At 45.9% G+C, this 23,759-nt stretch overlaps 8 protein-coding genes across 8 annotated transcripts; 3 read left to right on the forward strand and 5 right to left on the reverse strand.

Annotated features, from left to right (window-relative positions):
* Positions 1-472: 472 nt before the first annotated feature.
* Positions 473-14,133, reverse strand: LOC108067578 (alpha-tocopherol transfer protein-like). Its single transcript, XM_017156666.3, has 4 exons — positions 13,994-14,133; positions 1,931-2,242; positions 1,500-1,866; positions 473-1,437 (listed from the first exon to the last, which is right to left on the reverse strand). Exons 2-4 carry the CDS (start codon positions 2,227-2,229, stop codon positions 1,165-1,167), a joined length of 939 nt encoding a protein of 312 aa, XP_017012155.2. The 5' UTR covers positions 2,230-2,242; positions 13,994-14,133; the 3' UTR covers positions 473-1,164.
* On the forward strand, positions 3,309-5,767 carry LOC108067579 (alpha-tocopherol transfer protein-like). Its single transcript, XM_017156668.3, has 3 exons — positions 3,309-4,204; positions 4,267-4,639; positions 5,500-5,767. Exons 1-3 carry the CDS (start codon positions 3,906-3,908, stop codon positions 5,752-5,754), a joined length of 927 nt encoding a protein of 308 aa, XP_017012157.2. The 5' UTR covers positions 3,309-3,905; the 3' UTR covers positions 5,755-5,767.
* On the forward strand, positions 5,943-7,510 carry LOC108067576 (allatostatin-A receptor). The gene is made up of 3 exons (XM_017156664.3): positions 5,943-6,083; positions 6,143-6,772; positions 6,832-7,510. The coding sequence occupies exons 1-3, from the start codon at positions 5,943-5,945 to the stop codon at positions 7,375-7,377; spliced, it is 1,317 nt and encodes a 438-aa protein (XP_017012153.2). The 3' UTR covers positions 7,378-7,510.
* Positions 7,938-23,107, forward strand: clos (closca). Its single transcript, XM_017156661.3, has 13 exons — positions 7,938-8,183; positions 9,229-10,082; positions 10,137-10,311; positions 10,367-10,533; positions 10,586-10,651; positions 10,703-11,425; positions 11,992-13,078; positions 13,134-13,516; positions 13,576-13,757; positions 16,704-17,473; positions 17,531-17,707; positions 22,260-22,677; positions 22,737-23,107. The coding sequence occupies exons 1-13, from the start codon at positions 8,012-8,014 to the stop codon at positions 23,059-23,061; spliced, it is 5,499 nt and encodes a 1,832-aa protein (XP_017012150.2). The 5' UTR covers positions 7,938-8,011; the 3' UTR covers positions 23,062-23,107.
* LOC108067580 (RWD domain-containing protein 2B) lies at positions 8,185-14,108 on the reverse strand. The gene is made up of 2 exons (XM_017156669.3): positions 13,994-14,108; positions 8,185-9,105 (listed from the first exon to the last, which is right to left on the reverse strand). Exon 2 carries the CDS (start codon positions 9,101-9,103, stop codon positions 8,237-8,239), a length of 867 nt encoding a protein of 288 aa, XP_017012158.2. The 5' UTR covers positions 9,104-9,105; positions 13,994-14,108; the 3' UTR covers positions 8,185-8,236.
* Map60 (Microtubule-associated protein 60) lies at positions 17,703-19,661 on the reverse strand. The gene is made up of 2 exons (XM_017156662.3): positions 19,221-19,661; positions 17,703-19,159 (listed from the first exon to the last, which is right to left on the reverse strand). The coding sequence occupies exons 1-2, from the start codon at positions 19,493-19,495 to the stop codon at positions 18,100-18,102; spliced, it is 1,335 nt and encodes a 444-aa protein (XP_017012151.2). The 5' UTR covers positions 19,496-19,661; the 3' UTR covers positions 17,703-18,099.
* On the reverse strand, positions 20,170-21,577 carry LOC108067577 (putative N(4)-(beta-N-acetylglucosaminyl)-L-asparaginase GD10667). The gene is made up of 2 exons (XM_017156665.3): positions 21,344-21,577; positions 20,170-21,290 (listed from the first exon to the last, which is right to left on the reverse strand). The coding sequence occupies exons 1-2, from the start codon at positions 21,454-21,456 to the stop codon at positions 20,210-20,212; spliced, it is 1,194 nt and encodes a 397-aa protein (XP_017012154.2). The 5' UTR covers positions 21,457-21,577; the 3' UTR covers positions 20,170-20,209.
* Positions 23,069-23,610, reverse strand: RpL31 (ribosomal protein L31). The gene is made up of 2 exons (XM_017156670.3): positions 23,351-23,610; positions 23,069-23,289 (listed from the first exon to the last, which is right to left on the reverse strand). The coding sequence occupies exons 1-2, from the start codon at positions 23,572-23,574 to the stop codon at positions 23,139-23,141; spliced, it is 375 nt and encodes a 124-aa protein (XP_017012159.1). The 5' UTR covers positions 23,575-23,610; the 3' UTR covers positions 23,069-23,138.
* Positions 23,611-23,759: the final 149 nt, after the last annotated feature.

Raw genomic sequence — 23,759 nt, forward strand, 5'->3', positions numbered from 1 at the left:
TTTTACTGACCTTGCTTTGATTATCTTTTCTTTGTATGGCCTTTTAATTTAATTAAATTTTACGTTTAGCTCTTGATGTCTTCCTCTCCAGTGTCTTGTTTTAATATTCGTTTTTTTTCAAATTTATTCCAAGTCTTTATGTTGAAATAAATCCTTTTAAATTCGCTTTGATTTCGTTGACTTTATTTGTGGCGATTTTATTGTGATTACTATAGCCATCCCGCTGTGTCAAGAAATGGAAAAGAGCGGGTAAAAATCAAATTCAAATTGGTAAGATATGAAACATTACCTAGAAATACCCGCAATCAATTAGTTTCAATGATTTAACCTTCCTTTTGACATACTCGAATGTTTATTGATATTACTTATCGATTTGTCGCCATACTTTAGGCACCATCACATTTATCTAAACCAGATAAAGCTTATTACCTCATAAATATAGTATAGAACTCCCAAGCAATACACATTAAAATAAGTTTTACTTGTACCGACAGTTAAACAAATTCGCTTTAATTTATTAACGCACTCAACATGGGGTCTACAATACATTGTCACTTTAACTGTAGTCATTTAACTATGTATGTATTATCCATAAATATAGATGCATGTATATATGTAAACTAGTATCAAAATTAGTAGAAACGACACTTAACCAACGGAAAAAAATATCGAAAATATATGTATATATACTTCCATGTACCGTATGTATGCGATAAAATAAAGGCAAATAACAACTTAGCACGCAAGTATGTATAAAAGACGTTAAGGATTTCATCATGAAAATGCATTATGGGATCATGTTAGGAAGAATCACTCGGGTATGGTACCATAAACCCGACGCGACCGGACGTTAGAATGTGTTAAGTATGTGCGTTGATAAGGACAACAATAAATTAAAATCGACAATAATGTGAGGTTTTGAGCCATTTAATGGCGTTCCATTTTCTTCTTAGTGTGCACTTGTTTATCATATTGTTCAATTTGCTTTTAGTTTCGATGTTGCTCTTCCAGGTTTCCGTTTATAAAATATCAGGTTCTGCTATGACCAAAGATCGCTATAGCGCTGTAGTGTCTATACATTTCAGAGTGTATTGGGCTTTGTGTGTAGAGGGGCGTACTTATAGGATGTGCATCGAATATACAACTAACTGCCCGTCAACCGCCTCAATCGAAGTTCAGCTTCCGGAAGGTTCCGTCGTTGGGAACGCCGGCCACCAGCGGAGCAGCCCTGTCCTGATCCTTCTCGCTGGCCGCCCGCAACTTCTCATTTACGCCATACCGCTCGTCCTCCTTGAAGTACGTGGAGAAGCTGGTCAACTGGGTCTCGTACCGCGACATGGCATCCGCCAGGAAGCCATTCTCGCCACCCAACTCCACGGGCACATACTCCTTGCCGATGGCCTTGTGCAGGGACTCGAGGTTCGAGTGGATGTGCAGCTGGAAAAAGGGAAACAGCAGATAAAGACTAACATATAGATCGAATTTCCCCTCAGACTCACCAGCTCCTTCTGCTTCATGACATTTCGCACCAGTCCCAGGACAAACTGAGTCTCCCTGGAGGCGTTTACGATGTGGGTGGCAACTAAATTCGCTGGAATTCCGTGCTCTAGGAAGGCGTTCATCCGCTTAAACATCCCCGGGTCGAACTGCAGCAGCAGGGAGTAGGGGATCTTGGTGAAGTCGATGATCTCCACCACGCCGGCCACGTTCCAGTTGTCGTCCGTGTTGATCTCGATCTCGGCGCGGAAGGCGTGGAAGCGGAAAATGTCGCTGACACTGTGCTTGGAAGTCTCGATGTGGCCCATTCGTGTGTAGTGGATGCGGGGGCCTCCAGGGCCAATGGGGTTGGGCAATGTGGCGAAGATTCTGCAATGAAGGTAGTGCCTATAAGGGTACGTAACTTAAAAGGCCGGGGAATCCCCCAACTTACCCTGAGCGAGCCAGTTCCAGCAGCTTATCGTCCACCTGTCGACTCTTGAGCAACTCGCGCTCCTTGGACTTGTAGGTGTAGTAGAAGAGCACCCGCTTCTTGGCCGCCTCCACGTCCCAGTGGCAGAAGCGCAGGAAGGCCACCAGGAACTGGTCGTCCGTCCGCGCCTCCAGGTAGTTCTGCTCGACGATCCAGGCACGCAGGGCCTCGATCTTCGCGGCCACCTCGGACGACTCCTCGCCAAGTTGCGATCGAGCCACCTCGGCCAGCTCCGGCACCAGCGATCGTATCTTGGCCATGGTCAAAGGGGATCTGCGAAACGATCGAAACTTGCCTTAAATTTTGCGATACGATGCCAAGGTTCGGAGTTTGCCGAGGGGTGTGTGTGTGCTGTGCCCAGGTATTCGAACACGAATAATCGAACTGTCTGTGCTCGCCTGCCGACTCCGATCGGAACGGGAAACCTCTTGATTCGATAGCGGGCACACTGGTGCAAAGGCACCCGAACAACACTGCGACATGGAGCAAACTCACAGTGACAAACCATTTACAGAGGCAGATTATGCGATATCAGTGACCGATAGAACAAACACAAATAGCCGGGCTTTGATATGATATGATAGCAGCACTGGTTAGTCTCTCTGAACCGAAATGTTTGGACTTTAATTAATCACATTGGTTGGACTTAATACTAACTTAAATACCTTTAATTTGACTTTATTAAACGTTAATATGTTTAGTAAACATTTTTATGGAAATGGTTTATGATTAAAGGTACACACAAAAAAAATCGAAGTTAAGTTATTTGTGACTAGTGCATTAATTTATAAGGAAGTCCTTGTAGCACCAGGAATAAAGAAATATTTAAATTAAGTTACTGTAACATATATCTTAATTTAAATTTAAATTATATCTTCATTTAATTTGTTCATATTCTCTTCTAATCTGTGTAATCCATTTTTTTTATTTTTCAGAATTTCTTATTATATTTAACAAAAATTGGAATAATATATGCACGGTTGCCACATAAAAAATTTGATATGAGCCAAAAAAAGATACAAAATGAGCCAATTTGAATAAAAAAGAGACAAATTTTTACCATATACCAAATTACCATACCAGCGGAATAATTTAGTTTCGATCTGGCACTTTTGGGTTTCAGACATTAATCATTTTTAAAATTGCAAAAAAAAAAATGCCTTAATAAAAAAATTAATTCGTATTTTTCCAGTTTAAAATATTTTTTATCGTTATTAGCAAAAAAGAGCCAAATTCATAAAAATTGGGCCAAATTTAGCTCTTTTGAGCCAAATCTGGCAATTTAACTGCCATAGATAGGATCGAATAATTAAAGTCAAAGTTGTAGAAAACTTATATATTTGTAACAAATTCGCAAGTAATATGTCTGTTTAACATTTTTACAATATTTTTATGATTTATTTTTAATTTATTAGGAAATATCTTGAACAGTATAGAAACATTAGCTGTCCAAAGTAAACCCCCTTTCTTGATTTCTTTAAAATTAGCAACTTGGCCACTTGAAAAGGCATCAGCTTTTAGGACCCATAATTGGGTAATTCCAGCCAACTGTGCCTTTCCGATCCGGCGATAAGATATGGCCTGCATACACCCACCGTTGTGAACTGTGGCGTGGTTCGATCCACAGACTCTGGCCAAACAGCTGCACACATTTTCGCCAGCGATGCAGTCGAGCCGTAATCTTATCTCCTCCGCCGAGAGACTTCGACCGCCCACTCACCACTCACCGGATCGGTTTGGTTCGGGTCTCGTGGAGCGTTTGGCCAAAGAGAGAGCGGCGGGAATGGCCGAGTCAGCTATCAGCCGAATGAGTGGCCATAAAGGCCATAGATTAGCTTTTGACGGTTACGATTCGGCTGGGGATTTCGTCTGGCGTGCGATTAGGAAAAGCGTTTAGTAGCCGTCCAGCTGCCACGAAGCAAGCGACTTCCCACAAATGGCCAATCTGCGACCCCTGAGCACCGAACTCCGCCGCATTGCCGAGGCGGAGCTGAACGAGGTGGAGGATCGGGTGCCCGCCGATCTGGAGGCTCTGCGGGATTGGGTGGCCAAGCAGCCGCACTTGAGGGCCCGTCAGGATGACCAGTTCCTAATCGGCTTCCTGCGAGGCTGCAAGTTCAGCCTGGAGAAGACCAAGTCCAAGTTGGATCACTTCTACACCATCAAAACCCTGATGCCGGAGCTCTTTGGCAGTCGAGTGGTGGACGAGAAGAACATAGCTTTGTGTCGAACGGGGTGAGTTGGGTTTAGGTGGAAAAATCAAGGATAATGGATAATAATCCAAAATTTCATTTCAGAACCTATATCCGGCTGCCCAAACCCTGGGGTCCCGGTGGCCCCCGACTGCAACTTACAAACTACGAGAAATTCGAGCCCAAGCAATTCAAGTTACTGGATCTCTTCCGCTACCAAACTATGCTGTCCGAACAGGCGATCCTAGAGGATGACAACAGCAACGTCAGTGGCTACGTCGAGATCATCGACATGGCCAAACTGAGCCTCAGTTTTCTGGCCCAACTCGATTTCACGCTCATCAAGAAGATGGGAATATTCGCAGAAAAGGCTCAACCCACTCGTCTAAAGGGGGTCCACCTGATCAACTGTCCCAAGGAGGGAGTGGCCCTACTGAACCTGGCCAAGAGCCTCATGCCCACCAAACTCCAACAACGGGTGAGTAGTCCGAAAAAAACCAAGTGAGTGGAGGCACTTCTGCTAATTTATTTTCGTCGCTTATCAGACACTACAGGGGGATTATCAGCTAGTCTGGCAGGCAGCTGATAAGCGTTGAAGCGCTCACTCTCTCACCCCTGAACTATTAATTAATATTTCACAAATCAGAGCAATTAACTTTCGAGCGCTATTGTCGCACATTGTCAAGTGCTGCATGTGGAAAAGCATTGCCTAAGGTCAGTTGACCGAACACATGGGCTCTTATCAATGAAACGTTAGGACGGGGCATAAAGAACAAGAGAGAACGCTATAGTCGGGTTGGTGTCCCGACTGTCACTCAGCTAAAGGAAATGCAAGGGAGATGGATATATAACATTTTTTATTGCCCATAACTTTTTAATGAATAGACCTATCTGAAAATTGTCTTCTACATTTCGATAGATATAAATATACTCAACAAAATTGCATTTATACTTTTCGGAAATCCTTAAAGGTGTGGGCGCCAGACACATTTTAAAAACGTTAGTGGGCGATTAAGGGCGTTAGAGGGGGCGTGGCGCTCGGCTGAAATAAACTTGCGCTGCGTAGGAAGCCCAAGAATATGTTCAGGAAATCTCAACCTTCTAGCTTTTGTAGTTTCCGAGATCTCAGCGTTCATACAGACAGACAGACGGACATGGCTAGATCGACTCGGCTAGCGACCCTGATCAAGAATATATATACTTATGGGGTCGGAAACGCTTTCTTCTAGCTGTTACATACTTTTGCACGAATACAATATACCCTTTTACTCTACGAGTAGCGGGTATAAATATATGCATATATCGATCTGTCTCATGATAAACACCTCACTTTTCTAGTTTCACGTGTACAAGAATCTGGATCAACTAAACGAGGTGATACCGCGCGAATATCTGCCGGAGGAATATGGCGGCAACAATGGACGTATAGCCGATATCCAGGCGGAGGCTGAGAAGCGACTGCTGTCCTACAAGAACTATTTCGCAGAGGACTCCCAGTACGGAGTGGATGAGCACCTGCGCCCTGGAAAGCGGGTTAATGCCGACTCCATTTTCGGCGTTGAGGGATCCTTCCGCAAACTCGACATCGACTAAAGTCAAATAAGTTTTTTCAGCTGAATTGTTGTTTCTAGTAACAGTTAACAGCACTAGTCACTAAAAGAAAATGCAATCCTCAACGTGGTTCACTTGACTTCATGAAAATGGGCCAGAGGAGTAGCGCAACAGATGGCCAAATCGCAGAGCCATTAGCTTTTAGCGGGCACTATCTGTGACACTTGCTAATGGCTTTGTCAATCAGCCAAGGGACTTATGTGGGATCAGTCCTTGGTCATGTTAATTTGCTGCTCGCGAGGGCAGTTCCTCTGCGGAAGGCGTCGAAGCAGGAAGCCAATGGAATGGCCGCGAACTCCAGCAGCGATGAAGTTCGTAGGAGGTCAAATTCAAATTCCAACTGCAGAGTAGTTAAACCCTTTTCCTTCAGTTCGACTTCAGCAAGTGGGACTTCCCGGCCGAACGCATCTGGCTGCACAAGTCCAACGGGGAGATCACTTGGAAGATCTGCACTTTTGTGCCACTGATTGCCTTTGGGCTGTATGGAAACTTCACCATGGTCTATCTGATAGCCGCCAACCGCTCCCTGAGGTCGCCCACCAACCTGATCATCGCCAACATGGCCGTGGCTGACCTGCTGACCCTGGCCATTTGTCCGGCGATGTTTATGGTCAACGACTTCTATCAGAACTACCAGTTGGGCTGCGTGGGCTGCAAGCTGGAGGGTTTCCTCGTGGTGGTTTTCCTCATCGCAGCTGTGCTCAATCTCTCGGTGGTCAGCTACGATCGGCTGACCGCCATCGTACTGCCAATGGAGACGCGTCTGACTGTGAGGGGAGTCCAAATCGTGGTCGTTTGCACCTGGGTTTTGGGTATCCTGTTAGCATCACCGTTGGCCTTGTATCGAGTTTACCGAGTGCGGATCTGGAAGAACTTCACGGAGCGTTATTGCAAGGAGAACACCTCCGTGCTGCCCAAATACTGGTATGTGCTCATCACCATTCTGGTTTGGTTGCCACTGGGCATTATGCTCATCTGCTACATAGCCATATTTTACAAGGTAAGCGAAGGTAGCTCCTTTTTCTTGGTTCTTTCTCTAATTAGTCACCTCGAACCCAGCTTGATCGGTACGAAAAACGAGTGCTAAGTCGCGAGAATCCCCTTTCAGTCAGCTATAAACGTAGCGTGGCGAAAACCCTTTTTATTGTGGTCGTTGTGTTTGCAGTTCTCCGGCTGCCATTTACAATCCTAGTGGTTCTGCGGGAGAAATACTTCGACGAGGATGTCTCTGTTAGCTCTGGAATGCAACTCTTTTGGTACATCTCACAGTACCTAATGTTTCTCAATGCCGCCGTCAATCCGCTGATCTATGGATTCAACAATGAAAACTTTAGGCGGGCCTACTATCAAATCTCCTGGGTTCGCCGGTGGAAAGACGCAGCTAAGATGAAGAAGCGATCTGTGACATCGAAGCATTGCTGCTACTGTGCCTTCATGAAGAAGGGCAAGCGGAAAACCGAGGAGCCACAGCAGCCAGGGAACGTGGAACGGGACATGAGCAATGATATGTCCACAGAGGAACCGACAGCCAAGTCAACTGAGAGAATTCAAGATGATCTGGATTATTCAGTTGCGTCAGGAATTGAAGCAGATGGGTTTATATAAATGAGCATTATTCGGAAATACCCAGGGGTGTCCCAGGAAATACTAGTGTTTTTAAAGAGTTGCTTTTGGCAGCAAAAAAAAAATTGCAGGGTTTTTCAGAAAATTAGTATTTTCAATCCATACAATAATCGGGTTCCCTAAAATCTATTTGGGTTGCTTTAAAACTCACAATAACCATGTTACAACTATTAAAATTGCCAAACAATTCAATAAATCATAAAAATGTTTTAAAATAAGTATGATACGATATTCTCTAATCTTTGTGACCGTAATATTTTTTTAATTTGCTTTAGGACAAAGTCATTTGTTTAAAAATTGTATGACCAAAGTACACAGAAACTCAAAAACGCAACATGTTATAAATGGGCTTGGAAAGCAAACAAAGTGAACGGAAACCAGACAAATTGGTTAGCAAATACATTAAGTAAATCCATTTTTAAAGCTAAGCAAGACTTAGAGGCCGTTCTGATACACCCACTACTTTAAAGGGTACCCAAACAGCTGACCCTATCTATAGAAAAGAGCTTTAGGAACCGTTTGAAAATCAGATCTTGGTAATGTAAAATATTTGGCAGTGCACGTGGTACAATTGTACAGAGTATTTCGTTTTGTATCGTTTACAAAAATATAATATATGTATCAAATGTGTCGTGTTCTGTTTATATTGACATTTGCGGGTGCGCTCGCCCAGAGGCCCAGTTTCGAAGTGAACTTCCAGGAATCCTACCCCACGCACTTCCTCAATTCGGATCAGGAATCGATTCTGCACAAAAGGGCGGCGGATGTGCCTCAGTTTTTCGACCAAGGTTTGCAATGAAATAACAAACTTTATTTACAATTTGAATTTTGCAAGCCGCGCTCAGGCTAAACCAAACAACTCCGCCTTCATGTAGCCAAAGCCGTGGGCCTCGAGGAATCGGATAAACTGACCCATATTCATGACTCCCTCCTCGGCGTTGAAGAGCTGTTCGCTAAAGTCCTCGAATCCTCGCTTGCGTTGCCGTGGTTCCGTTCGCACCACGCTGATCTTTTGCCATCGCAGGGCCTTGATGGTGACCCAGAACTCCTGGACATTCTCGGACTCGCCCTCCACGCATATGATGCCCGGTTTACCAGGTCTGCTGAAGCCAGTGAGTTGCAACTGGTGGGCCTGGCGAATCAGCTCCTGACGCTTGGCGGTGGACTTGATGTGGTGCGAGTAGATCCACATTCGCTCGAGATGGGAAACCGCCAGTTGTGGGAGATCTTGTGGTTCCTCTTGTTGGTCTACAAATTCTGAAGCCGGTCGCTTTAATAGATCTTCGATGTGCTCCTGAAGCCAGCTTAGCAGCTGAAAGATGTACGGCACAGGCTCCTCCGCCCGCCTTTCACTCTGAAACTGCTCCATGTCGCTTTTCAAGCGCTGCTCCTTAGATTTTCCCAGGAGTGGCGTGTGGACACTGACCCTTGCCTGCTCCAAAAGCGGATATAGGAGCGGCAACTCCACTCGCACCTCCACGCTCCGTTTGGCGGGCAGACTCAACTTGACCACGTACTCCAGATGCGAGGGCAGATTGGCAGCAGGTTTCCTTTCATCCTCCTCGAGGAACTCATTGAAATCGGCCACGACGCCGGCATCGAGCATTTCCAGCTCCCCGGGAGCGCAGTAAATGGAGCTCAGCAGCTCCAGCTCCTCCAGCTGCTGGCCAATGCAGCGGCGGTACGTTTGCAGCTCCTGCTCGGCCATGGCTGACGGAGAGTTAGAAAGAATTGTTTGGTTTAGTCAGCGACCGGCTACGATCCTAGATCCTATCCTATAGTAACAAAGCTGTATGATAAAATCCACAATTAATTAATTCTATACACTCCCAGCTAGTTTTAGCTTCGATGGCCTGAAGCGAGTGGCCTCCGTGCCAGTGCCCTTTCCCCTGGACATTTGCATGCTCCAACTGCCCACGGTTAAGTACGCTACGACCCTGCACAAAAATACCGCTGGTCTGCGTCACTTTGCCATTTTCACCTGGCGCCCGGCTGAGCAGGACTATCAGCTTCTCGTGCAGCTGGCGGCTCCGGATGCAATGGCTCTGGATTGCCTGGCCTTCGCTGGACATGGCTACGTCGCTGTGAGCTACAACCTGACCGAACCCGAGGGCTCGGCTCGCGAAGGATCGCCCATCTATGAGCTCTCCCCCGAAACGGGAATACGAACAGTGCAGTATTTTGGGGGAACCCAATTGAGGGGAATGTACCTGCGGATCAGCAGCCAGGAGCTGACTCTTCTGCAGGCCTTCGAGTCGGGAGCAAAGTGTCCGTACTTCAAGTGGATGGGCAGGACTTTCCAGCGACTCGGTTCGATTCCCTGCAGCAATGCTCGGCGGCTGGAGGCCTTTGGCATCGATTACACGGACTACGTGGCCGTGGCCAACTTCGCAGATGCCGAGGGACGCACTTCTACTCGCTCAGAGATCTTCAGATGGGATGCCAAAGCCCGGAGATTCGAGCTCTTCCAACGACTGCGCAGCAATGGCGCCGTGGACGTGAAGTACTTTAGTCTCCCCATCAACGAGGTCAGTCGCAGGCACTTTCTTATCCTGAGCAACACCATTGGGGGATCTAGTGCCGAAAAGGGCGAGGCGGACACTGTAATCTATGTCTTCGAAAAGGGACAGTTTGTGCCCTATCAGCGGCTGAGTTTCTATGCCGTGGAAAGGGTTCTGCCAGTTCAGGTAATTTTATGACTTTTTAATTATATGACTTTTTCATAATCCCTGATTTTTTAGCACTCCATCTCCGAGAAGTTCCTACTTCTTGTGGCTTGTAACAAGCAGGATGTCAAGATTTACAACCTCAACGATTGGAGATTCGAGGAGTCCAAAGTGCAGTTCACCGAAGGAGCTTTGAGTCGTGGAGTGGCCAGAATGAGAAGCTATGAAGACGGGGCTCATAGCTATTTGGGTAAGACTTCTTTAGAATTGTAGTATTTCTAATATTGAGATTTGATTTTCCTTAGTGATTGCCAATGATAACATGGCTGCGAATGAAACGAACATCTTCCAGCCGCTCTACAAACAGGACGAGCATGCCAATATACTCCGCCAGCAAATCATTGACTGGGCTCGGGAGCAAAGAAAGCGGTTGGAAAAAGTAAATATAGAGCAGCTATTGAAGAGACTAGAGGTAAGTGGAGTAAATTATAAGATTCCTTAGTAGCTAACACATTTGTATTCAGCTCAAGCTGAAGCAACGGGAGGAGAAACTGAAGTGGTCGGCCATTAAACAAGTAAAAGCCAAATCGGTAAGTTGAAGACCTATAATCTACAGCCTGATAAATAACCCTCTTTATCAGTTCGAGGACAAGCACATGAAGCTAACACCGAATTACTGGAAAGCCTTACAGCTCACCAAGCAGGCTTTGGATGCAATCGAAGAGAAGACAACCAGACATCCCATCAAGAGATCCGCTGACCAGCTAAATGATGAACATGATTTCGAGGAGGTAACTGTGGACACGCTGGTTGTGCACGGATCCGTAAAAGCAGACCATATCAATAGAGTTGATACGAAGAACCCTGTTTACGAGTCCGTGACTGCCAGTAAAGTTTTCGTGAGCGAGAGGTTCACCGAACCCGGAAGGAAAGAAAAGAAACCGCTGCTGAAGGAGCTGACAGTGAAGGATCTCCAACTAGAGGGCCGGCTCAATGGCCTTAGGTGGCCAGAACTTCGGGATCAGAGTCTGAAGCGAAGCGGCAAGGATGTGCAGTTCATCAAGGCAGACGCAGACCTGGACCGCCTCCAATCGGATGCTGTGCAGGTCAACAACAATGAGGTAAACGGTCGCCCGTTGGGTCAGCTTATCCCGGTGGATGGAGGTCGCTTTATTGTCCAACAGGATGTGCAGTTTGCGCAGCCCATTCAGGTGAATCGACTGGTTATCAATCAGCGGCTTAATCACATCAACGTCGACCGTCAGCGATTTGATGTGCTGCTCAGGCAGGCGAATCACACGCAGGTCATCGAAGGTTCCAAGCGATTCGAAAACGTTCGTGTCTTGGAACCAATTACGATTGCGGTGGGTATAAACCAGGATTCGGAAAATAACACACTCTGTAAAAAACTTGTGTTATTAACATGTTAAATGTCAAAGTGTTAGGTTCAAAAAAAAGTCATTGACATGTGATCAAGAAATTGTAGCTTACTTATGTTAGAAACATAAATAAAGCACATAGTGCGTTAACACGTCGTGTTAATAACACGATTTAACACAATGAGTTTTTGACATTAAAACGTCAGAAATATATGTTGTAGTGAAAAAATTCATAAATGCTTTGAAACGGTTAAAAATAACCATTAATCTTCATTTTCCCTTCGATTCGTTAATGTCCATAAAATGTAATTTTCTTTTGTGTTAAAAACACAGTGTGTAAAAAACACGTTGTGTAAAAACCATAAGTAAACTGAGTGTGCTTACAGTTATTTTCACATTTTAACACTTTTGTTTTTGACACACATGTCAAAAACTTTGTTCACACTGTAAAATAAAATTTTACACGTTTTTAACATGTGTGTTAAATTCCGAACCCTGGTACACACAGATAAGTAATTGGAAAATAATATAATTATAAAATATTCCCTTAGGGTCAAATGATAGGCGCTGAACTGAGAGCCATGTCGCCAGCAAAGGTCACCCACAAATCTCTGCAACTCCAAGGAGATTTCGTTATTAACGGCGATGTGACCATTGGACGGCTGTTGCAAGCAAGAGATTATGTAGATGAGGCTCAGAGATCAGCCGCAGAAACTTTGAGTCGCGCTCTGCGACTGGATCAACATGTGGAGAATGTAAACCTTAACTTTTTGCAACCACTCATTGCCAACAACACGGAGCTAAGCTTCCTCAACACCCAAGACTTGCAAAATCTGGTCAAACTGAACGTGGAAAAAGTGCAGTTGGTGCAGGCAAGTAAAGTGTTTCCGCAAAGTGTGGAGATATCTGATGGCTTCGGCGAGGTCAAGTGGTTGAATGGCATTGATTCGGAGAGGCTTCCGGAAATGCTGCTCACAAGGAGTGGAAACCAGAACATTTCCACGCCAATTCAATTGCAAGACTTGGAAGTGAGTCAGTTGAATGCATCCCAGGTATTGTTAAATGGCTTGGAATTGGAGGAATATCTTCAAGTTGACAAGGATCAGGAGTCAAATGGAACCCTGTTTGTAGAGAACTTGAATGTTGAGGAAATGAAGGTGGAAGATCTTCACTTGAATGGCCGCCTATTTAACCAACCACTGGCCAGGATCTATGAACATGGAAGCCAATCTTTGGACCAATGGCACCTGCCACCCGACTTCAATGGCACCCTCTACGCCCAGAACCTGTGGCTCAGTGGCAGCATCAACCAGGCGAACGTGGCCTACTTGGAGCAGCAGTTGCAGCAATTGGCGGGCAACATCAAATATGTGGGCGACTTTAGCTTCGATCATGACGTCAACATCAGTTCTTTAAGCTTTGGAAGTTCCCTGAATGGCATTGAAGCCCATCGATTTGGCCGCTGTTGGCTGGAGTCCGAGGGAGACCAAAACTTCACGGCTCCCCAGGAGCTGGCTTCGCTGGAGAGCAGCAAAGGCGTCTGGTTAGCCGGACAACTGAACAACCATACAGTGGAAGATCTGGTGAGCCGGAGCTACAGGCTCAATGCCTCGGAGCACCTGCAATCAGTGCGATTTGGTAAGCATTAAAGGGTTCCTATACTATAACTCTATTCTATAACTATACCTCTTAGAGAATCCCATTGTGCTGCAATCGGAGCTTCACTTGGGTCAGCTGAATGGACTCCGCGTGCCCGAGGATGTGATCTACCAGAACCACGGGGGATACCTCTCTGTTCCAGTTAGCATAGAAGGCAACTTGGAGGCAGCAGAGCTGTCCAACATCACCATCCTGAACGGATATCCTCTGGAGGCCTTAGAAAGGTATTTAGGTGGGCAAACTCTGGACACTTTTGTGGCGGAGAATGTAAAGTTCGGAGAAGCCCCTTCCTACCAGCTGCTAAATGGTCAGGAGGTCAGCAAGCTTCTGGATCAAGTGTGGCTGGATAACGAGCAGATTGAGCTGAGCGGATTGGAGTTGGATTCCGCCCAGTTTAAAGGACTGCTGGAGTTCCAGGTGGGTCAAGAACCCCATAGAAACCCATGCTAAACTAAGGCCCCTTTTTCTCCCCCCAGGGACCCCTCAACGGGCTGCGAGTGGAACACATAAGGGAGAACTATTTCAGCCGGACGCGCAGCAATCTGATGAAAACTCCCCTGAGCTTCCAGCATGACGTCACATTCGTACAGCCTCCAGTCGCACAGTACGTGGAACTACGACGTGGCACTAGTGACGTTTCAATGGAGGGCATCGCCAGGTAAGTGAAATTGACCAAACAATCGCGGGGCAAAGGGTAATGGGCAGGTGTATACATATATCACGTTTCACTTTCGCAATTGTTTACGCGCTAACAGTTTTGGAGCCACTGGCACTGCACTAGTCAGCTGTGCACCTCGCTTGGCAGGTGAAATTTCTGTACACGTTTGCATTTTGCGCGTTGGGCGCGAACGGCGGTGGCACTCGTTAAAAACACTTGCAGGTGTGCTCAATTACCTCGTCAATTGGTCGCTGATTGGGTTTGGTTAAATGCACTTTTTACGGTCGGTCGGGCAGTTTCGGCAGAGCAGAGGTTTGTGGTCCGAAACAACAAAAACACCTTCGATGGAATCCGAAAACAGCGGGAAATACCATAGAAAAATACCACGGAAAATAGCTAGATTTTTAGGATTTTTTTCTGGCCAACGCAGCCACACTCGCAGCTCTCTCGCTCTCTCTCGAGTTACTCTCAGGAGAGCCATGATACGTATGTATAATGGCACTTACGTTTTCTTACCAATTGGTTGGATTCCAAGATTTCAACATTTTAGTTCTTCAGTTCTCGGCTAGAGGGCGCTTGTTTTTATTGGTAATTGGTAAGGCGTTTTCGATGACCGCCAGGAATAATAAAAAAACAAGAGAGAACGCTATAGTCGGGTGCCCCGACTATCAGATACCCGTTACTCAGCTAAAGGGAGTGCGAAGGAGATGGAGAAAAACTTTGATCCGCCGTAACTTTTTAACGAATGGTCCGATTTAAAAAATTTCTTCTACATTTCGATAGGTATTGATAAACACAATAAAACTGCATTTTTACTTTTCCAAAATATTGAAATTTTTAAAATCGTATATAAGCTATTGTGGGCGTTAGAGGGGGCGTGGCACCCTTTTGAAACAAACTTGCGCTGCGTAGGAACTCCTAGAATCTGCATGCAAAATGTCAATCTTCTAGCTTTTATAGTTTCCGAGATCTCAGCGTTCATACAGACAGACAGACGGACAGACAGACGGACAGACGGACAGACGGACAGACGGACATGGCTAGATCGACTCGGCTAGTGATCCCGATCAAGAATATATATAGTTTATAGGGTCGGAAACGCTTCCTTCTACCTGTTACATACTTTTGCACGAATCTAATATACCCTTTTACTCTACGAGTAACGGGTATAACAAGAAAGGAAGCAGATAAAGTAATGCTCACTCGGTGCAATTCCAGAGATTCCAGATTCAGCGTTTCTATTTATTTAAATTTTGTTTTTAAGTAGTCAAGAATCAAAACGCCTACTTCCTACAAAGTTACAATGAATTTTCTTATATTTCTTTGAATATTCCTTTGGGAGCTTTTAGATATAGTGGTCCGATCCGGCTCGCTCATATGTCGGATATGTACTACCTGCAATAGAAAGAAGACTTTCGGGAAAGTTTCATCGCGATAGCTTTAAAACTGAGAGACTAGTTCGCATAGAAACGGACAGACGGACAGACGGACATGGCTAGATAGACTCGGCTATTGGTGCTGATCAAGAATATATATACTTTATGTGGTCGGAAACGTCTCCTTCACTGCGTTGCAAACATCTGACTGAAATTATAATACCCTCTACAAGGGTATAATAAAAGTAAAACATTGTTACTTTGTAGGAAGTAGACGTTTTGATTTTTGACCATAATCTATCTGGAAGCACTGACATTTATTTTACCTGTAAGGGTATATAAACTTCTTTTGATTCATGAAATAAACTTTTACCGTGAGACTTTTATTATATATCTCTCAAGAAATAACAGTTATGGGTGGGTGCATTTGCTATAATAGCGGAACCACCCTTGTGACATAGCGGATACACGCTCCCGACTTAGCATCCGATTTTTGGTCAAAAATACTGGGTTTTAGGGGATATATTCATGGGGCACAGGAATTGCTTAGCGCTGAAATCGTGTAAAATATATATTGATTCACATAAGAAACATATCTGTGGCACCATTGATACAATTGTAACCGCTAAGAGCCGCTGTTCCCGCCGAAAAAACCTCTCTTTTTGTTTCGGAACTTATTCGTTTTGAGCTCAGTAGATGGTAAAGAACACTGGAAGCAATACATTTTTAAAATAAATAGTTTTCATTTGAAAAACAAACAAATTATACCCATTACGTACCCATTACTCGTACACACAAAAAAATATTGTCAATTTTGTCAAGGATATAGGTGTGTGTCTTTGCTAATTGCTTGTATTTGTTTTGGTGAAAGTAACTATTTACTTAGTAGAATTGACTATTTTTTGTGGTTGGGGACTGATTGACAATTATAACAGTTGATATTACCAAGTGTACAGTAAAAGGGTATATTGTATTCGTCCAAAAGTATTTAATAGCTAGAAGGAAGTATTTCCGACCCTATAAAGTATATGTATATATCCTTGATCAGGGTCACTAGCTGAGTCGATCTATTCATGTCCGTCTGCCTGTCTGTCCGTCCGTATGAACGCTGAGATCTCAGAAACTACAAAAGCTAGAAGGTTGAGATTTCCCACACATATTCTTGGGCTTCCAACGCAGCGCAAGTTGGTTTCAGCCGAGGGACACGCCCCCTCTAACGCCCACAATCGCCTTAAACAACTTCTGTTCCTTACAGGGGCTCCACAGAATTCTCTTCCAAAAGCAAATCTTGGTGTCACAGAAACCGTTTCAAAATAAAGTAGACGATCTAAAATCACCCACCAGTAGGCTTTGAAACAAATTTTATTCAAATCAGAGCAAGTTTTTCTCCTCTATAGAGTCTGTGACACCGATTCGTCGATGGTTTCTGACTATAACTATATCGATATCATTCATTTATCTTTTACTCTACAAGTATCGAGTTTGGACTTTAATGAATATTTAAGAGGATATGAGTACTTCCTTGTCCGACAATCAAAGCATATTCCACAAATATTATTATTTTTTCTAGCAATTTCTCTCTGGACTTTAATGATTTCGTGGCCCACTCGTTGAAAACAGGCGGAGTGCATGCTATTAGTGGAAAATGGGATCTGAAAGAGGTCTCGGTTAAAGGAAACTTAAAGAATGCTCTCATAAATCAGTTAAACCTAGTTGATGATATAGTAAGAGTACCAGAAAATAATAGCAGCATGAGTCCCTTGACAATTGAAGCACGGAAAACCATCCATAGTGCCACTATAAATTACCTTCATAATAACCCCGCTAGTCTGGTGGCCGAAATCCCACTAGACAAGTGGATCAATGAAGCAGCCTATATCTACGGGAATCACAGCATTGCTGGCACTACCCGCCTGGACAATGTGAATCTCTACAACGATCTCATCGTAAAGGGGACTGTAAATGGCGTTCCCTGGCAGTCAGATAAGCTGCTTTTGAGGGACCAGAAACAGGATATTCAGGGATCCCTGCTGGTGGCCAACAACCACCCCGTGCGGCAGCAAATATTTAGCAACAATGTGGAGAATCTTTGGGTGGACTCTGTCAATGGGCTGTCGGTGAATGAGTTGCTAGCTAACAAGGCACAAAACCGTCCAAATCTCCACGTTGAGAGCCAAATGATCTTCACCCAGCCACTAACAGTGGGTCACTACGAGGTGAGCAATGATAATGAACTTATGGATACAAATTACAAAAGAAAGCGGGGCATCAGCACGAATGGAATTGATCTTTGGCAGCAGCTTCGGAAGAACTTTGCAGCTGTAAAAAACAGATTGTCCAGTAAGTAAAGGATAACGTAAAAAGTACATACTCTTAGTTCTTAAATTTCTCCATCAGAACCTCCAAAAGTGCTGGAAAATTTCGCCCTGCTGCAGCAACTTCCTCATGAAGCCTCAGATATCAAGACGATTTCCTCGGAGAACAACGATTTTCTAGCCGTTTGGGAACGCAACTCGAGCCAAGTAATCCTTTACATCTGGCACCCGGATAAACAGCTCTTCGCACGCCATTCAAGTAAGTTATGTAGCTTTATTTGCGTATGAACGTATTTTAAAATCAAGTGACACATTTGACCTTAAGCTAGGGACAAGTGAATTCGACTCCAATCTAAAAACTTACAATACATTTAAGATGCAGCGTTGTGGCACGCACAGAGTAACGCTTAAAGTCAGTGGGAGCCAACAGAAAATTCGAAAAGGAAAAAATTACTATGCTTCCCTTGGCGACCTCCGCTTTAAATCCGTCCAAAAATCGAACCGAACAGTACGTAGATCCGCAACAACACTGACACTTAAACAAATAATACAGAAAATAGCAGGAAGGGTTGAGACAGGTCTACATAACTACAATCAAGTTTGTCTAATATGTAAGCTGATTAATCATTTAAATTTCGAGTATCAGTCGGGCTACTGCTCCAGTTCGTCGCTCTGCACATCGAGTATGGCGCGCAAGATGCCCAGCTCGAGCTTGGCGGAGGCTCGCGAAGAGAGTCGGTTCATCACATTGGCCACGTACAGGCCAAGCGACTCGTGGCGCGAAGAGTTGCACAGATTCTTGAAGAAGGTCGGAGGCAGCGAGTTGTCAAAGTTGCCAAGGTTAATAATCTCGGGTGTGTTGGAGGAGGCGGCGTTGATCTTCGAGTCGAAAATTATGTCGTTCTTGAAGTCCAGCTCCTCGATGTGCGGCGAGAAGCCGTTCGTGGATGCCACCGAGGTGGAAGCAATGGTGGCGGCCGTGGAGGAGGTGGGTCCCCCTCCGTTGATCTGTTGCGCTGCCGGAATGGTGATAATGTTGATGCCCGGCGGCGGTGTCTGGTTGTCCTCGCGCTCCTTCTTGACCTGCATCAGCTGGGCAGTGGTTGTGTGGACGACGTTGCCGGCGGGAAGGGAGTCTGGAACGCTGGAGACCGGCGGAGGGGCGGCTGCGGGCTGAGCTGCCGGTTTCGGACTCGGGACCTTGGACTGCTTTTTGTGTGCTGGCGAGGAGGTGTATTCCTCGGACAGTTTACGCTTCAAGGACTCTGGCAGCTGGATGGTGGTGCGCGAGGAGCTGGTTCTCAGACCACTGGCTGCTGCAGGCTGCCCAGTTGTGGATTTAAGCGCAGCTCCTGCTCCTGAGCCAGCGGTCTTCTTCACGGTGATTCCCTTCTTCTGGAGCACTGCTGCGGCGGCGGACAGCGAGCTGTTGTTTGTGGTCGTGGAGCGCGGTGTGTTGTTGGCCAGCGTGTTGAGGAGCTTCTTCTCTTCGAAGGCCGGACGCGGAGTGTCCACGTTGGGCTTGGAGTACACCCGCTCGTCCTTTTCCGGCGAGCCCGTGCTGTGCGACTTTGTGGGGCTCTCGCCGTCCGAGGAGACCGAGCCCGTGGAGTTGGCCGGCTGTCCGAACTGGGGAGCCTCCTCGTCGTCCTCCGGCTCCTGCACCTCGAGCATCTCGTATTCCTCCACCTCGTCCATGGGAACTTGTTCGCTGCATGGGAGTAGAAAATAGTTAGTCTGGTTTAGGTTTAAAGACTGCTGCAGCCACTTACTCCTCCTCCTCCTTCACCGAGACCTTGGGCTCCTGGTGGATCTGGTGCATCAGGCTGAACAGCTTCCACGCCGAGTTGCCCTTGAGCTTCTCCTGCTCGTACTTCTTCTGCAGCACGATGAAGATGGAGCGCGACTCGTGCACGGAGAGCTTGTTGAGGCGCCCGATCCTGGCCCACGCCTCCTCCTGCTCCTGCTTGCTCGCGCCGCCATTGTTCGGATGCAGCACCTTCTCCTTGGCGATGTCCTGCAGAATCTTGTCCAGTTGAATTGCCATCTTCGTCAGCGACTTGCGGCCCGCTGGTTGCGCGTTCTTGATAATTTTGAAGGCTGTTTGTTTACACCGCGAGCCACGAAATAATATATGTCACTCGGTTTTTTGCACCTTTCGCTTCTCTTTTCCTCTTCTGTATTTGGCGTCGGTAATTTGGCGGAAAATGTGACCGTTCCTCGCGCAAATACCAAAAATGCCGACATTTGGTACAGTAAATTCGAATTGACTAGTGATGGAAACGATACTGGTACAGTGAGCGCCATAAGTAATTCATCCGAAAAAAATTAGCAATTTTCCTGTTGAATTTTTAAAAAACCTCAGAATTCTTTTTTTTTTTGTAGAAAAAAAAGGTCTATAGTTGTTTGTTTGCCGTACGAAAAATTCCCTTTTATAGCCGATCAGCTGTTTCTGCATTGGCGTTTTTTCTATCTCAACAACAATTTTAGGTGTAAAACCGTTATGATTTTATTATTGCGCTGGTAAAATTACACCAATGCCAATTTTAGAATTATGAGGCTGATCGGTATTTGGTTTATATTAAATTCTGTTCTGATTTAGTAATAGGAAGTAAAAAATACCGTTCAGAAAATCAGAATAAATCAGAATTTAACAGCCCAGTCTAAACCCACCTATCCTATCCTATTATTGCATGAACTAATGAACAAATTTAGGTTGCGAATTCAATAGATTAACATTTTTTATTTTGGTTATAATTTTTTAAATTTTTCCTCTTTCCAACGGCACCACATTCACTTGTTCTTGACCCGCTATGCACTTGACGGTTTCCAATCGCGTGGGTCCATTGGGTCCTGCCGGACTACTGACCACGAAGGGGAACTCGTCCAGGCCGTAGCAGGCAGCCGCATAGTTTCCCAGCCGATCCACGGCAATGACGGCGCCCATAAAGTCCTTGTGGTGCTTCAAAATCCGCTGGATGCCCACTGCGGCGGCCTCAGCCGGAGCCTTTCCCGCCCTCATGGCCTCGACGGCGAGGAGCGTGGGTAGGAAGCGCATCATCACATCCCCGTCTCCGGTGGCCACGGCGGCGCCCACCTCGTTGTCCGCATAGGCACCGGCACCCGGAATCGGGGAGTCCCCGACTCGCCCGGGAATCTTGTGACGCGCACCATTGGTGGAGGTTCCGACGTGGATGTGGCTCTCCACATCGATGGCGATCATGCCGATGGTGTCGTGGTTCTTGCGCCCGATCTCGTACTCAGTGCGGGCACGGTCCTCCTTCCAGCGGGTCAGCGGAGTGGGTCGTGGCTTGTAGGGGCCGCAGGAGATCTTGGGATCGGGGTGGACGTTCCACCAGAAATTGGGCTGGCAGTTCTCCGCCGTCCACTGCTGCCACATGTCCTTCGACTCCGGCGTGACCAGCGACTCGGACTCGAATCCCATGGCGCTGGCAAAGGCGGAGGCCGCATCCCCCACCAGCATGGTGTGGTGCGTGTGCTCCAGGACATGCCTCGCCACCTTGATGGCGTCCTTTATGCGGCGCAGGCCAGCCACGGCGCCCACATCCATGGTGCCGCCGTCCATGACCATGGCGTCCAGCGTGGTTTCGCCCGACTCGTCCGGCGATCCGCCGTAGCCCACGGTCCGGTCGCACTGCAGCTTCTCGCACTTGGAGCAGCCCTCCACCACGGCGTTCCGTGTCTGCCGGAGGCCTCCCCTGCTCTGCTTCAGGATGCGCCAGGCCAACACATTGGCAGCCGTGAAGTTCCAGGTGTTGATCACCATGGGCAGCAGCTCACCCTTTGTCCCATTGGAAACCCCAGGCGTTGTGGATTTGGAGCTGCGGAGGGGGGGAACTAAGGTGACAAAGAACTAGCAACTTGCGTCGCTCACCTAAACGCCGATGCCACCGTTGGTTTGGACGAAGTAGTCGTCTCCGCCAGTATGGAAATCGCCATAGACGCCAAACAGAAAAACCAAAGGCATCCTGCCAAGTGCCTTTTCATGGTGAATTCAAGAGGTTTTTACTAGTGGGCGTTGGTCAATTCGCAGTCTACTCTGGTACTGCCTGGGAATCGGTCGAGAACTGCATTTAAATGCTAGCAGTATAACCTCACAACGATGTTTTCTTATCTGTTTGTTGTGATATACCCTCTGAAAGAGTCCTAACCATTTTGTAAATGCGTTTGAAAGGCTTACTTACTTACAATCGTTTTGAAATTTTTTTTAAAAATAATATATCAGGAAAATTTTATTTATCAGTAAATAAGTTATTTATAGAAAAATTACTTCAAATAATATTTTTAAATAGAAGCCATTGAACAACAGTTATGGGTAGATTCATTTTCATCTTTAAAAAATATTAAGAAAATAAAACCTATTTTTTGTATTTTTAAAATATCTCAGACACCAAATAAAATTTAAAAAAAATTTCAAAGAGAAAGTAAAAGTTTACGGAAACAGTTTCAAATTTTGCCTTGCCTTAAAAATTTTAAAAAAATGGTCAATTTACTAAGATTTTTTACAACGTAATTGACTATTTGCAAACTAGTAAGTTATCAAATCACTCACTTTCCATGCATATGTACATATATACCGAGAACTAATTCGACAGTTTATTTATCAACTTAAACAAAATTGAAAAAAAATATTTTACTTGTTCTTCCCCCTCAAAGTAAAGTACTTCTAAGATAAAAAGACATTAGCACAATAGATTTTAAGAAACAATTAAACCAAAATTCGATAAGTTAATTTAGAAAGAGTAAACCTTAGTCCTCATATCTATATTAAAGTGATTTGTTATTCCTAGGCCCGTCAGCACTGACACAGCTCAACAAGCAAAACATGGATAAATATACTAGCGATGCCGACTCCTCAAAGAAATTAGAGTTGGAAGTATTCGGTTTTAAGTGCCGCGCACTACAAGAAGCCAACCAGATTGTAATCCAATGCCTAAACAAACAGAACAACAGCAGGGAAGCAATCTTGGCCAGACGCGATGTAAAACAGTTGTTGGCAGTTGCCGATACAGACGCCATGCCTATTCTACTCAAGACCTCCAGGGCTGTGGAGCTTTGGAAGTGGAGCAATGGGAATTACTCCCTCGTGAGCAGACTGGTGGATGGGCAGGTGGAACAAATAGAGCGCATCCAACGAGGAGCCGGCATGGAGGCCGGTTATGTGGCACTCCTGGCTTCATCGCCAGCAGCAGAAATCCGCATTTACAGGTGCTTTCTGTACTATTTTGAACCGGCTTTTGGGATAATCTTTCTATTCCATTTCACAGCTTTAACACTGCCGACATGAGCGACTTTCAACTAGAACAAGTCCTCGGGCTACAGGACTCTCATCATCCACGGGAAATGCGGTTCATGCATCTGCCGGAGTCGCAGGATCTGCTGCTGTGCGTATCTAATGTGTTGTCACACCAACCGCTCACCATCTACCGGCATCTCGGGGCAGCAGGATTCCAGCAAATCCTCGGCGACAGTGCCCTGCCAAATGCACGAGCCTTGGAAGTGCTCCAGCTGCCAAGCCGAAAGCTCCGCCTGTTGTCCGTGGCCACGGAGGCGGCCGTCTACTTGCTGCAGCCACAATTTACCACACTTTAAGTCACTCTTGTTTTGTTTTTTCTAAATAAAAATTACTTTTTATTAACCGTGTTTGTGTTGGCCGTCAAATACGTTGCTTAGTCGTCGTTGGACTCGACGTTCTCGGTCTGCAAGTTCTTGAAGGTGGACACGGGCACATAGGTCACGTAGGTGTACAGCTTGTTGGGGGAGTCCTCATCGTCGTTGCGACGACGCGCCAGGCGCACGCGGATGCGGAATGGAGTGGACCTGGACGGAATTAACAGAATTAATAGGGGATGATCTTAAGGGGGTTTTAGGGGCTACGCACCTGATACCCTTGGACCAGATGTGCTTGTTCAGACGGGTGTCGATCCTCACATCGGTGGTGCCCATCTCCCGCTCGGCAAACTTGCGGATCTCCTTGATGGCGCGGGGAGCGCGCTTCTTGAAGCCGATGTTGTGCACACGCTTCGCCAAGTGAATGGTGCACTCGCGGGTCACAACCTCGTTGATCGCCGATTTGTTGATTTTCTCGCCCTTGGTCTTGGTCATTGTGCTGATTAGGCCGCAAGGGTGCTATTCAATATCCTGCAAAAGGAAAACAACTAGTTTTAGTCAACATCCACAACATAAACAACAGTGCACATAAGTAAAGAAATGAGATTTATGCCCAGTAAAGATTATCACGCCTGCACACGGTTTTAGTGTCACACACGGTACACGGTACACAGTACACA

This window comes from Drosophila takahashii, chromosome 2R (assembly GCF_030179915.1).
Source record: "Drosophila takahashii strain IR98-3 E-12201 chromosome 2R, DtakHiC1v2, whole genome shotgun sequence".
Taxonomy (NCBI): Eukaryota; Metazoa; Arthropoda; class Insecta; order Diptera; family Drosophilidae; genus Drosophila; species Drosophila takahashii.